The 15,474-nt window shown below is 44.3% G+C and overlaps 1 protein-coding gene across 2 annotated transcripts in view; it reads left to right on the top strand.

Annotated features, from left to right (window-relative positions):
- OFD1 (OFD1 centriole and centriolar satellite protein) overlaps window positions 1-15,474 on the top strand; it is a 718,676-nt gene that overhangs the window by 32,556 nt on the left and 670,646 nt on the right. For both annotated transcript variants that reach the window (XM_086934564.1, XM_086934563.1), the window contains exon 2: window positions 5,524-5,636. In XM_086934564.1, coding sequence (XP_086790690.1) covers window positions 5,541-5,636 — 96 coding nt within the window. In that variant the 5' untranslated portion in view covers window positions 5,524-5,540. The remainder of the gene's footprint in view (window positions 1-5,523; window positions 5,637-15,474) is intronic.

Below are 15,474 nucleotides of genomic sequence, written 5' to 3'. Positions count from 1 at the left end.
CCTCGGGAGGCTTCTCCATTGTCAAGATATAGCACATCTTCATACAGAGGGAAATCCATCTCAGGTTTGTTTCTGAACTACTGTTGCCTTCTTTGCAACTGTAAATTCAGCAAAGAGTTGGTTGTCCCTGGTTCAGTCAATATAGAAGCTAAATACTTTAACTGGGTTAAACTTCTGTAGCCGTCACCTTAGAAGGATGTGCCAGAAAGGAGACAGCTTGACAGACTGTCCCACAAGGAAGGGCCACACCACTTTTAGAAACAAGCATTGGCGTAGCCAATAGGTTTTTAACATTTTTGTCAGGACTGACTTTGGTTTCCAATCTGGCCATGTACCAGTGCAGTTGGCACTAGTATCAATGTTCATGGATACATGCCTCTAGGCGCTACTGCATAGACTACGGCATGGATAGATGTACACCTTTTCTCAGAGAAAAATATCAATCCCTTCTTCATGTTTTGAGGTGGGGAAGGTCCAGGAGTTGGTGCTTCAACCAGCTGTTATATAGAATCCTATACAATATTTACGGGACAATTTGAGCTGTTTCCTTTAATGATCACGTAGATACAGTATAGACAGCGTGAATCAAATTTTTATCAGATTTCTTCTTGTAGTCGCCACTTAAAAGTTTACATTACATGGTGGAAAATAACAGGGCACAAGTCCTAACAAGCATTGGCATAGCAATAGGCCTTGCCTTTGGGACCTTGTAAGTGCTTAGCCATGCAACAGTTGATGTAGTTGCACCAAGGATATTGTGCTGCATAACTAAATATTTATAAGGTCCCAAAAGCGAGACCTATTGGCTATGCCAATGCTTGTTTTCTTTACTATCTGGAAGCCTCTGCAGGACTAATTCGCCATTAGAAATAGAGCAATAGAGGAGGAGCTACGCTACGATCCAAGATGGCCGCATAAGCTCCCGGCTCCGCCGACCTCCACCAGCAGCTCGTATATCCTGCCCTTTATCCTTCCAGCACGCCGGACTCCCACATGTATGAAGTGCTCCTGACTCCTGCGGTGCAAACCCGGACCCTCCAACTTACCGGGTGACAAAGTTACGTCGAATTTACTTCTAGGCCTATTCCAGAGCTTCCACCGGGACCTCGATTTCTGACCCATCCGGGTTGGATGTGATCAACATCGGCTGTGGGACCAGGGTTGCTTCCGGGCTCCCGACCTCGGTCCAAACCTTCTAATTGCAGTTGGCAACTGAGTAATCGGCTTCATTCAAGGACACGGCACAGTGACGCATGTGATATCGGTGACCACGGTCGGGGGTCCTATGCCCGGTGACCCCCTGGGGAGCCCGGGTTGTCAGGCTGGCCCCCGCGAGTGGCGAAATACCGACCCTGCCTGTTGTGTGAGCGCTCGTTGTTGTCATAAGCCCCGTGTGTGCCTGTTTCCTGGACGGTGTTTCAGGGATCCGAATCCTGCCTCGTCTCATGCCGGAGGAGATGGGGGATACTGACGGTATACCAACACTGAGGTCCGTAATGGCCGCCATTGGGGCGCTCCGCTCTCACTTTGCCGTCCTGTGCCAACGGATGTCTGTAAAGCTGGATAACGCGCACTTAGAACCGGAAGCGGATAATCCGACAAGCTGTCAGCATGCCTTGGAGCCCGTGGATTATTCTCCGCACCATTTAGAGACCCCCGGACGGAAGCCTGTTTTAGCCTATTTTGATGACTCTGGTCTTATGGAGGGTGCACCTGTGATCGTCGTTGGCTTTCCCTGCTCCATTCCTGTTCGACGGAACATTGTTGCTAAAGGTTTTTACCGCCAAGGACAGTTCTTCAGTGACTTTCCGAGAGGTTTGCCTTCCTTCTTCATCCTCAATTGTCGAATTTTCAGATGCCGCCATTTTGTCTCCTCTCCTCGATCCGTCGCCATTGTTTTGAACTGTCTTGGACGCTTCGCCTTCTTCGCGATTGTTGTGGCTTGGACGACATGGGCTTTCGTGAAGAACCGAACTGGTCAAGGTTGACTTTGACATTCGGGGTTAGCTTTTCTATCTGTTTTATGCCGGATATGCACTGTGTATTCTATTGGGAGACGGGAGGTTTTTATTGGAGTTCTCCACATGTACGTGTTCAATACTTGCTTTAATAGTCGACATGGAATTTGGGGAGGCTGCTGCTGGTGGGGTGTAATGAGGACCGGGAGTGTGTCTATTGCTCTCCTCCTCCGCTTTCTTTCCTTTCTTTAGGGCAGTTCTGGGGCGACAGGCACGCTGTTAGTGGGGTTGGCCGTAGCCATTACAGGGGTGCAGGGTGGTGGGTGTTGGGGGGGGGGGGGGGGTTTATTATTTTAGTTTGTTTTGTTCTATGGTCTCTTTCTCTTTCTTTTCTCTTTCTCTCAGGTGGGGCTTTCCTTCCTCTTCAGTAGGTTGGCTGTCTCTCTCTATCTCACTTCTTTCTCTATCCGGCGCCTATACTTGCCTATGCCTTACTTCTCTGGAGGGTGGGTTTTTCGGGATGATGCTCTAGCTGAATCGCTCGCTATTATACTGATTTTGGCTCCTTGTTTGCCTTAGCGGGCGTAGTATGTTTAAGGCTGTAATGTTCATCACCTGGTTCTGATTACATTGCGGGGTGCGTCCCCCCCCCCCCCATCTCTTCTTAATTCTATTCTATGGTGTGACGCCATCGATAGTGCAGCCACTACTGCTTCTTCATAACCAAAAAAATGAAACCTTTGATATCCTTTGCTTAATGGCACATGCAATCATAAGCTATGCTTGTCTCGTTGATATTACGCGGTCGTATACATTTGCATGCCACCTGAATCTATATCCAGAGTTTGCGGCCGGCCCCTGTGGTTGTAGGCCTGCGCTTGTAATGCTTTGATAATTCAATAAAGGTTTAAAAAAAAAAAAGAAAAGAAATAGAGCAATAACATTCCCACAGAGGTTAAAAGCACTGTCCAAGTTACTGATGGATATTGATATTGATATTGATATTGATATTGAAATGTATTTGTAGAGCGCTCGTTCGCCCGGAGGCTTCATGGCGCTATAGACAGGGACACAACGCATCAAACAGAGGAAGCATAGAGGAGCTCAACAGAACGCTTGGGAAAAGAGCCATGTTTTGAGGGAGTGTCTGAAGCTGAGAATGTTTCCACACGTTTTAAGGTGAAGAGGGAGGGAGTTCCAGAAGGCGGCCGCAAGATGGTCAAAGCAGCAACCTCCAAGACGCTTCCTTTTGTAAGTAGGGACAGTCAGAAGATGTTTATGCATAGAGCGAAGATTCCTGGAAGGGTCATATTTTTTGAACAAGTCTCTGATGAATAGGGGACCAGATTGGTGTAAGGACTTAAATAAAATACATCCGGTCTTAAAAGCCACCCGTTGCTCAACAGGCAACCAGTGTAGGTTTTTTAGGCCCGCTCTAACAGACTGCCTCTTAGGTAGATTAAGAATAAGTCTGGCTGCCTGATTCTGAATCAACTGGAGGCGTTTTAATTCGCCGGCCTGGAGCCCAAGGTAAAGACTATTGGAAAAATCCAGTCTAGACAGAACCAGGGAGATGACAATCTGTGTGAGCGCTTCCAGAGAGAAGAAACGAGCGATTTTCTTAATTTTCTTCAGCTGAAATAAACTGGAGGACACCACTGCGCTGACCTGCCTTTTCAGAGAAAGATCTTCGCTAAGAAAAATTCCAAGGCTCTTAACTGAGAGCGATTTAGATGGTGGGGCTCCCATGCTGGCTGGCCAAAATCCAGGGTTCCAGCTGAGTACACTCTGCCCAGGCAAGACCAGCTCAGTCTTGCCTGGGTTGAGCTTCAGGTGACTGCAGCTCATCCAGCTCAGGATGTGAGACATGGTGTTTTGAAACACTACCACTGAGTCCTCGGTGTTTAAAGGAAAGATGAGCTGCAAGTCATCTGCGTAGTTGAAGATGGTGACTCTGGTGTTCCTAAGGGAGTACAGCAGGGGGCGTAGATATAAATTAAAAAGTAGCGGTGACAAGGAAGAACCCTGAGGGACTCCGCAGGTGGTAGGAATAGTGGGGGCCGTAAAGGAGCCCAATCTCACGGATTGGGTGCGGCCAGAAATAAATGAGCGAATCCAGCTCAACGCAGGACCCCTGAGACCAGCCTGTTCGACACGGTTGACCAAGATGGTATAGTCAACCGTGTCGAATGCCGCTGATAGATCTAATAACACCAGAGCCTGGTGGATCCCCTCGTCGGCATTCCGCCTCAGAGTGTTCTGAACTGAGACGATGACTGCTTCAGTAGAATGAAGAGGGCGGAAGCCAGCCTGGTTAGGCGCAAGGTACTGTGATTCTTCCAAAAATTGGGACATGCTGTCACAAACATGGGCCTCCAATATTTTGGCACAGTACGGCAGCAAAGAAATGGGCCTGTAATTGAGGGGATCCGATGGATTAGCCCCTACTTTTTTCAACAAAGGGATGAGAAGAGCTTTCTTAAAACTGGCAGGGACCAAACCCTGTGAGAGGGATCCATTCATCATGGAAAGCATGCTCTCTGGGATAGCGGCTCCCACTTCCCGCAGGATGTAAGGAGGGCAGATGTCATCAGGGGAACCAGATTTAACTTTGAGGAGGAGTTTAGATAAACAGACAGCGTCAATGGGGGGGAAAGATTCCAGGGTAGAAGGATTGTAGTAGGTGTCAACCGGGGAAGAAGGGGGTGAGGTGGTGAGAATACTTTGCTTTATGGTGCAAATCTTATTGAAAAAGAAGGTATTTAGTGTGTTGCAGAGATCCTGGGTGGGAGCCACAGCTAGGGAAGTTCTGTCACTGCCACTAAGACTCTCCACAATGTTGAATAAGTCTCTGGATTTATTGCGTGATTGAAGAATTTGCTCGGAGAAATAGTCAGTTTTGTGCTTCTGTAAGAGTTTCTGGTACTCCTTTCGTGCCCTACAATAGTCAGCCTTGTCTGATTCTGAGTACGCCAACCGCCACTTACGCTCCTTCTGACGAACTTTCAGCTTTAGAGCTTTAAGATGAGGTGTAAACCACCTATGAGCGTCATGGGTACGGGAGCGGATGAAGAGATGTCTTTCAGATAAGATGGCTAAGGTTTAGAGGTAGCTATTTAGAGAGTGTCTCTGCATTGAATATCCAATCAAAACCCATATCCTTACAGGAGATGGTTTAGTCTTCGTATGTGCTGAGACCATTTTCGCTTTCTTATTCATTTACTTATTAATTTATTATGTTTTAAGCAGTGTTTCACTGTATGTAGAGCTGATGTTTAATGGGTAATGTGTATATCGGTGCTGCTGCTCTATTGATTTTGAGGTTGAATAAACTTAAGTGTAAAATCTATAACGAGATTGGTCAACACTTCAGAAGTATTTTCAAATAGACGCACAGATTTTAATGGGACCTCATTAATGTTCTCTCATGCAAATTCAATTGCCCTTCGAGTAGTTTTTAAACTTGTTTTTTTAAGGATTCTTAAGAGTTTCAGACATAGCTCATAATGCTTAGCCATTATTTTCAGAGGCATAATATCTGTTTTGTTTTCTGTGCTTTTATCAGACCTCCGACAGACCACAATGTCTTCTGATGAACTACAAGCCTTGTCCCAGGATGAACTACGGAAACGGCTTTACCAAACGTTTAAAAACAGAGGAGTTTTGGACACTCTTAAAGTAAGGCATTAAGTACATTCAAATATTAAATCCCTGTAGCTCAGATGGAGACACACATTGTCATGTTTTCTTCTGTGATTGCATTCCCACAAAGCCCTACCAATTGAATCACCTTTTCAAGCTAGATCCCAAATCTCCCCATACATGTGCATTCCATGTTTGGTAAAAGATGTGCTTCAGTTTCCTCAGGTTCAATTTGCAGTTTCATTCAGAGAATATTGTTTTCATGTTTGCTGTTACATAAAACACCCTGCCTCACTCTCCTAACTCTTGGTGTAGTAAATGTCTGTGCATGAGTCAATATGGTTATGAGTTTTACGTTTGAAATCCAAAAATGGGTAGCAGTTATGCCTTGATTCAACTGTGCACATTCATTTTGTATCTGGATCTTAAATTCTTCTGTCTGCCTTTCTTTGGGCTTCACTTATGCTTAAAGGAGGCAAAGAGTTGCAAGCTATTTCGTTGGATGATCCAAAAAGAGCATGACATATGAATTGTCCTTTCACCTACCTGAGTGTGTCTAATAAATACTGGTAAGCAGAGTGAATATAGTTACGCTATAGAAGTTATATTTTTGCACTCTCAATTCAACATTTTTTATAACCATTAAATTCAATGGAGCACCTAGAAATAATCCAGACTGCACTGTGAAGTATGTAAAACACTTTGAAATGTTTATATTTATTGTTGTGCTTATATTGGAGACTAGGATCAATTTATAACACTCTCTGCTGTACACTATGCAGCAATGACTACATGGGTGCACAGCAAAGCTGAGACATAAACGGACAAGATCCTGCAAATGTTCATATGGGATGGGGGTGCCACATGAGAAACCATCTACATAATGCACTTAGAGATAAATTGTACAACAATCTCGGAGCCCTAATGGCTAAACAGGAGATGGATCTAAGTGGAGCACTATCAGACGTTGAGTGCCCTAGTGCCCTCAAGGTTGGGCCGAAAGTATCCAAAATACATGCTTCAAGCATATTCAAGTTAATCACTTATATCTCACGCCATAGAAAGTGACTAGCACGACTCCATCAAATGGCAACTGCTTTAGTTTAGTTGGCTCTTGGTGGCAAATGTCTATCTAGTACGTTCAGCATTTTCTCCTAATGTGGCGATCCATCACATCTGACAGATTGGCCTTACAAATCATTCAGCGTGGCTATGCCCTACTTTTTATTTTTTTCCCTCGACGAACATTCCCCTGACATCAGAGACAATTTCAAAAGAGTACCTGTCCATTCTTCTGCAGGAAATGAGAGCATTATTCTCCAAAAGGTGCTATTGTGAGGGTGCCAGGCACAGACAGAGGAGACGTTTGTTACACTAGTTATTTCCTTGTGCCAAAAAAGGAATGCGGTCTCTGGCCTATTATGGACCCTTGGCATCTGAACACTAACCTCTGGAAAGACAAACTCAGAAGGCTTGTGCTGGCCCAGATCCTGTCTGCCCTGCACCCCGGCAACTGGATGGTGTTCTTGAATCTGAGGGACAATTATTTTCATATACTCGCCTTCTAGTCCAACTGAAATTAGGCGAGATTCAAGGTAGACCATGAACATTTTCAGTTTGCTGTGCTCCCCGTCGGCCTCCTCAGTGCCACTCAGGCTTTCATAAAATTGATGGTAGTTGTTAGGACCAGTCTCCCCCCCCCCTTCCTCAATGACTGACTGTTGAAAGCGGGCTCGCCACAGTCGGTCATAGATCACCTACAGATGATGCTGAACCTCTTGACTAAGTTGGGGTGCAATACCAATGAGCCAAATTCGCACCAGTTTCCATTACAGAGGCTTCCTTTAGTGCGATCTTTGATAGTGTTTCCAGGCAATGATCTGATGTATGATCCACAGTCATGGATCATCGTGAGAGCGGCTCTGAGGCTTCATAGCCTACTAGCCTTCTGTATCCCCCATGGCAGCCTACCAGGGGGCACATGCAATGAAATCTGAAGTTCCAATTAGTCAAGCATTAAAGAAATATGACTGATACCATTCAAATCTTTGACTAAAATGGCTTATGATCTACAGTGGCATCTACTCTAAAGCAATTGGTCCAGTGGCAGGCTCCACTTAATTTCCCCCCAGAGCTGATAGTGGTGATTGATTCATCCCTTCAGGGTTTGGGAGGCCATCTAGGGAAGGTGGAAGTCAGAGGACTTTGATCTAGAACAGAGACTCTGCTCCATATCAATGTTTTGAAGTTGTGTGCCATTTATATATTTTGAAAGCCTTTCAGTCAGTCAGTCAAATATCTTTATTCGGTTTATATGCAAACCATAAAAGCATTCTACAACACCACCACCATGTGGCATTGCAAAACAAACAGTACGGAGCGGGGGCTCGAAGCCAGGATGCTCTACCACTTCAGAGCTTGTTGGAGCACCAGAACACTTCCTTGGTAGTGAACGACCTAGCAGAGACCCCAATGTCAGAGCAGACAAGCTGAGCAGACGACGCAGGGTAGATTACGAGTGGCGTCTGCATCTGGTGCAGGGCATCTAACACAAGAGGTACATCAATCATACCAAGGATAATTGAGTACATCAATCATACCAAGGATAATTGAGTAGAAGATCACCTATTGTAGGTTTCTCCGGAGCTGAGAATTGGAAAGTTGTGCTGAGGAAGACTCTCTTGAGGTGGATAGTCTTGTGCCTTTTGCTCCTCCAGAAGGTCTGATAGTCCATTATAGAAGGGCTTAGGCTGCTTCCACTGCTCGGAAAATGTCTGTTCTTGACATCTGCCAGCAGGGGCGCAACTAGACTAAAACTTCGGGGGGCTAACACATACATTAGTGGAGACAGAGACATCATAAGAGCCAAATCAAAATTACTTGTGGGGGTCTCCCTTCGCTTTTCCGATGTAGTGCGTAAAACACGGAGCCATTCTTTGAGACTGCATGTGGCAAATAGTGCATTTTAAAGTATACGGGGTCAGTAGCATTATTCTCGGCATAACATGATTTTGAGGCTCTCAATGAATTTTATTTAGCACAGTGAATGACAGATGTTCTTTAATTCATATTAGGCCGTAAACCTGGTGCAATGTGAAACACCAGATTCTATTTTACATCACAATCTCTGGCACATCGTACACTCCAAACACTCAGGGCCAGTTTCATCAACCTAATTAGACTTAAAAGAATCTTTTACAAGATATGTCACCATCCTTCCACCAAAGGATGGTTTTGAAAATTGGAAGCACATAATGCAGTTTAGGCACATTTATTTAGTTACTGCTCTGTTCATGCTTCATTTACCTGCACACAATACTTTAATGTTATTTTCTTAATATGATGTTAGTATACTAAACAGCTTTGCAGCTATTTAGGGGACGCTGCCACATATCCTAGATCTATAGCGCAACCCATGTTGAATATATATTATTTGGTACTCTGTGACAACTCTCACCAAATATTTTTGAACTTAAAATGCTTGTGTAGTCATGTAGCAAGAACACAACCCATGTTTAATAAGATTTGTTCTAATGACCTACATTAAGGATAGAAACTGAGCACACAAGCTTGAATATAGATGATAACCCCACATCACAGATGGGTGTCAATCTGGGATTACCAAGGGTAAGAGATGTTGACCTAGTTTTCCATTTGGCACTCATCGCACTGCACTCAGTACCCCTTGTCCAAGTGAAAGGATCAGAAAATAAACAGAGCTTTAAAGTCTTATGTATTTTTTACATTCCAGTCCCTCTACCTAGCCACTCGGCAGCAAATAAGTAGCTGTTGTGTAACTAAGCATGGGTATATGGATCAGTCTTTGATGCCACTACAGCGATTGCTGGCATTTTAGTGAATAAACGCCATGGCAGCTCAGGGCTGACATTCAAACCTGCAACGTACCCCTGAACACAAATGGGAGCAGAATATTAAATAGCAATAACATTCGTGAAAACGATTTGCAACAGTACTCGAAGATTGAGAATGTATTTACTTATAACAATGTATGCTGATTTCTATTGAATTCTTGTGTGAAGAAAATGACTTATAAAATAAGACTTCTTGGGGTGGAAGCTTAGTATCAGTATGACGAAGTAATCCCAGAAAGAACTTTGAATGCATGATTCTGTCGTCTAGTAAGAATGATGAGGCTAAATTAGAACAATTGCATAACATTTTGTAGTAATCATAGTGTAAGGAAAAGACTAGATTGCAGGCCAACTAGTCTCTGCTTTGTTGTCGCAGGCAGGAAATTAGGCGCAATCGCTAGGCCCTGCACACCTAATCCCAACCTCATTTGAGTTAACATATTGGCTCATCTGAGCAGGAGCAATTACTGCCTAAACAGAAAATACCTTCACAAAGTATTATACATTTTAAGCACTGCCCCTCCTGCTAACATAGTCTTCTGCCCTATAAACTATTACAGAAGACAAGACAACCATGCTGGCTTCTGTCCTCAAAGAAGTTATCTCTCCCTTCTACATTCCCTCCTGCTGTGTCCTCAGCTGAATGTAACTATTATAGAGAGGATCATGAGAGGTCTGCCTCGAGGCCCTATGTAGAAGGTGAGCAGCTCCTGCTTCCAAGGGGTTCTTCTTGGCCTGCCCTGAGTTCAATCTCCTGCTCTCAAAATACTTGGTCAGATGTTCCTCTTTCAAATCACTTCTCATTATTTTCATTATCAACAGGGGAATCTAAACAAAGCTTCACTGATACACACAGACTAGAATTATGGCCTCAAAACTGGCATCCCAGCCCTCATTTATTTCCTTCAGGAAGCTACACACTGATGGAACTTCCTTCTCTGTCCTCAAAGCAACATTTTAAAACTCACTCCATGTAAAGATAAGAAACATCCAAAACCAGCTCAGATTGAGGGATGCAGTAAAGACCTGGCTATTCCGTAATAGGTGACACCCCTTCTGCAAAGCAGTCCCAAATCATAACAACCACACAAAGTTGAGTCAATCACCTATGTACTGGTTGTAGGTATTTGCATCTCTCACTCGTCTTGGCTCCATTCCAAGCTTAAGTGTATCTAATAATTTTGCATGCCTACATCTTTTCCCAAAAATACATTGAACATTATGCTAATTAGGAATGCACAATTTTGTACTCTGAACTACGTAATTCTACTTAGGCCCTGATTACAAATGCCTTGGAGGAGAGTGTGATATCAATTGCACATGTTAAGTTAGATACTAAAAGGAATTTATCCGGTGTGATACATAGCATAATTGTGAGTTTTGTCTGAAAATGGGTTATAAGATATATATATATATTTTAGTGTTCTCTGCACCAAAACCTACTCTGCTATTTACAAGGCGCTTATCCCCCAACAACTTTTTCCAGGTACATTTTGGCACGTGAAACCTGTTGAAATTTACCTGTAAAAAATGTTGTGGTTGTGGGGCTTGCAATGTGGATATGTGCTGTACCAGAAGCTACAATACATTTCGAAATTAACTAGGCCAAACATGATTAGTGGCTTTAACCACTTAAGTTCATATAACACAAAGTTTTAAGCATGGTACAAAGGGGGGCACTACAAACGACAACACTTAAAAAATATATCTCAAACGTTTTTGAAAAGTATCGAGGGTGGTTTTAGAGCTGTAACTAATTCCGAATGACTAACCATTACTCCACAGCACACAACATAATTAAGATATCTGCAGGTGCTGTGATTTAAAAAAAGCAACATAACTGATACCCTTCTGTACTTTTGAGACTTTTATTTATAGGGGTTCTAGTATACAACACATTGTAAACTTAGCGTTGTTTGAAAACTGTTCAAGTTTAAGATATACATTTGTGTTCTACATTACACAGGCTACATGATATTTTATAGTTTTGCAAGATTGGGTTAGCTATTTTATTGATCCCAGAAAAGGTAAGATAGCTTTGTTGGAATTCCAATTCAAATCCATGTCCGGTAGGCTTTAGAGTTGGTTGAGTGACAGAAGGTTCAAGCCAGGCTCGTGACAGATGCCTTGCTCTGGTTCACCTTGAGGTCCTCTTAGACCCTTAGGACCAAAAAGAGCCAAGTTTCCTTTAGGCTTTTCGCTGCCACTCACACTTTAACCTCATGCAACAAGAATTAAAAACAAAGCATTGACCTGTGATACTGAAACAGAAGAAAGTCTGAAATTCACAATCAGAAACCAGAAAAACTGAGTTCAATCGAAGCTTCCTTGCTTGACTAAATGGTGTTAATGTAGGCAATATTTAATGTCACCATACCTCCTTTTATTATTGCACATGGCCGCACCTTGAAATACACGAGCACTGTATAAAAACGTCTTGCATTTGATTTAATAGTCTATAATGCTTCTACATGTATAATATGAATCTAGGCTAAATTTAGGGTGCACAAGAACACTGTCTTGCCTCTTAGTGGCTTATTCATGGGATTTTTGGCATAGGGCAGTGCAACAAGACACCTTGATGTGCTGCCTTATGCCAAAGTGAAAGTGCAGGCGTGCAACATATTTTTGCAATATGGTGCATTCATGTGCTTTCACCCTGCGCTGGTGCCGTTTCTGCAGCCTAGCGCCAATGCAGGTACCCATGCACCCATGCAGGCACCCTTGCACCATGGTGCAAGGGTGCCTCCGTTGCTTGCAGGATTGTTTTTGTGCAGGAAGGGGCACCTTTCTGCAGGAAACAATGCTAATAGGTGTTTTTTTTTCTATGTGAGCTGCTGACCGCAGCACACATAGAAAGAGGAAACAAAGAAGAAAAACGAACATATTACTCCTCGTTACACGTCATCTTAAGAAGCGTACAGATTTGGTGCTTTTCCAGGTTCACACAACTTTGTAAATCTGGGGCAGCGTCAAATTCAATTTATGTTGCATGGGTAAACCCACTGCAATACCCATAGAACGTCTCCGGGGCACAGAGTAAGGTGACGCAGCGATTTGCGCTGCATCGCCTTAGTGATGATTTATGAGACCACTCAAAGCAATGCAAGGTGGCTTTGCATGGCATCTAAATCAAAATGAGAGCTACTCCTCCAAAGTATGTACGGCAGGGTGTTTGAGTGCCTTACATCACACACATATTGTATAGAGACAATGGCTCGTAAATGTGAGGCAATGTATAGGAAATGTTGCTTTAGACATTCAGGGCTACTAGGTGTAAGAGTCAGATGTCATCCAGACTGGTAGGCAGTGGGATAGCGTAGACAGGGTTGACATTTTTTAAAAGAAAAAAATGTGTGATGGAAGGGACTCGAGTGGTATTGGTTCTATTGTCTGCAAGTGCAGATTATGTTGTCTTGCTCACCTATCCCCGCAGAAGGGCTTCACAGAGCTGTACCCTCTTGCATCTCTCACAGCCTCGGGCAGGTGGGAGCTGATCTTGCTGTTTCCCGGAGGAACACAGTGGAATGTCTCTTGTGGTACCATGGCGCCATACAAGAAATGCGTTTCTGCTTTTTGGCAGGCAGAAGGAGCATTTCAACCTCGAGTTCCGCACGTGCTGCCGGACGTTATGTATTGGTTTGGGATGGTGGGGTTGAGTCACCAGGGGGTGTGGCATTCATTCATTCTTTCATCCATTATCCGGTCTTTCACCATTCATTCTGTCCTTCCATCTGTGTGCCCATCCATATCCAAACCTATTCAACCATTTTCAAACCTACCCATCATCTATCCTTCCATCCATTATTTCACTCATCCATCCTTTCACCCATCCATCCATTCACTCCTCCATCCTACCATTTACCCTCTCACCCATCCAGCCATTCTTTCACTTACTCATCCATCCATTCACCCAGTAGTTCATTTGTCCATCCATTCACCATTTTACTCATCCATCCAACCTTTCTTCTAGCTCTTCACCCTCCCTTTCACTCATCTATGCATTCTTTCACTCATCCATCCTTACATCCTTCTTTTCACTCATCCATAGACCCATTTGCCCATCCATCCTGCCAATCATCCATCCATACTTTCACGCATCCATCCATCCTCCTTTTATCTCTTCATCTCCCTTTCACTTAGCGATCCTTTCACCCATCCATCCAGTCTACAATCCGTCCCCTCATGACTCCATCCATTGACCCTATCACTCATCCATCCACCCTTTCATTCATCCATCCATTCGCCCATCTATCTTTTTTTACTCTAATCCATCCTTACACTTATCAATTCACCAATGCATCCATCATTTCACTCATCCATCCACCCCTGAGAAGAATTTTCCTGATTTGATTCAATCCCAGCTTTAGACTGCGCTGCAGATGTTACAGCGGATGCTAAGGTATTAGCAAGAACTGCCTGCCCATCATCTTAAAAAGCAGGTAGATCTGATAAACTCTGTCCAGGGGAAGATTGTACTTCAGTTTGTAAGTAAACACCGCTTCCACTGCAAAGAGACGCCCCCTTAATGGAGTCTTAAGGTTGTTCAGCAGGTTGTGGAGCACTCTCCGCCCCTCTATGCCCAATGTTAACCCAGATTTAGCTTTGGAAAATAGATGGTATTTTTTAAGTTCCTTGGATGTCTCAGCCACTGCATCGCCCCCGGGAGTCATCGCGTTTGGATCCTCCAAGCCTTGCGCAGTTAACGGACCGGCCTCAGGAGAGACAACAGGGGCGGGACTGATACTCGTGTCTAGATCAGTGGAAGCCCCCACGGGTAGTATTTCTGGGAGAGCTCTGCAGTGGCCATCCCAGAGATTTCTGAGGGCAGTCACAGATCTTTCCTCAGAGTTGCTGCGTGATTAGTCCGAGCTGCTGCTTGTCCAGCGTGCTTTTTAACTATCTGAGCCAGCACTGGGGTATCAAGATGGGATGCAGCTGTATTTCTGGAGAAATGTCGCATATTGAGAGTCCTGGAAGTTTTCTACTACTTTCTTGTGATGGATTACTGGCTGGAAAGGAGAAAAAAGGCTTTAGCGCATAGACCTCCCCATCGATCCGCTGCCAAGTAGCACAAAAGCCCCAGGCACAAAAGGCAGCAGAGCACATGCACTTACCTCTTAGAGAGAAACTTGGTGGTCCCCAATGGTGCTGTGGAAGCAAATCTCCGAGGTGGCAAACCTGCTTGAATGCTGGGAGGTCATGCTGCTTGATTCAAAAGAATGTTTTTCTTCCCCTTTTACACATGCGTTCTTAATGTTCTTTATATCCTCTGTATTGTTCCAGTGCAGCCCAGCAGCGATCAGGAACAAACCAGGAGCTTGGTTGGTGTTAAGGCTCCCAGCAGCCGGATTTTCATATCCGCATATAGAAGTTAGAAAGGCTTTTCACCCTGTTTCTCTGTGTCTAGCCTGTCGTCTTACTTTTTGCCTTCCTGCAGCCACTTCCTGCCGCTTCTTTCTGCCCAGGAGAGGAAATTGCCTCACTGCGGTGCTCAGTGTGGCGAGCCCCAGAGCTTCACTGACTCCCGTTCCCGGTCTGGAAAACGACTGCGGCTATTTCAGCCGAACGCGCAGAATTACAGCGTCAACTCCGGTGTGGAAGTGGAGAGGGGTGTGGCTTACGGCACACTCAACCGGTTAGCATTTCGCCACAAGTTACTTACCTTTGGTAAAGCTCTTTCTGGTAGATACTCTATCTAATTGCAGATACCTCATCACTCTCCCCATTTCACATTCTGTGGAGTCGCTTCTTTTTAACAACTAAAAAGTTCCCAAGTTAGAGATCAGCATTCTCGTGCCAACAACTCTTCACACTGTTTCTGAGAGCGCAAAAAGGGGCATAAGAAACTGACATCATTATGCAGGGATGACACTTGTATGAAGCTCTGCTCCATCACTTTCAGAAGTACCAGAGCCAAAGTGGAGTTGCACGCCGCCAGCTAGAGGCATGCAGGAACACTGCTGAAAAAGTTTCTAGATCAAGTCTGACATCTGTGGAGT

Source organism: Lissotriton vulgaris, chromosome 8 (assembly GCF_964263255.1).
Source record: "Lissotriton vulgaris chromosome 8, aLisVul1.2, whole genome shotgun sequence".
Taxonomy (NCBI): domain Eukaryota; kingdom Metazoa; phylum Chordata; class Amphibia; order Caudata; family Salamandridae; genus Lissotriton; species Lissotriton vulgaris.
The sequence above is the reverse complement of the archived record's forward strand: the minus strand, read 5'-3'. Positions and strand labels throughout refer to the sequence as shown.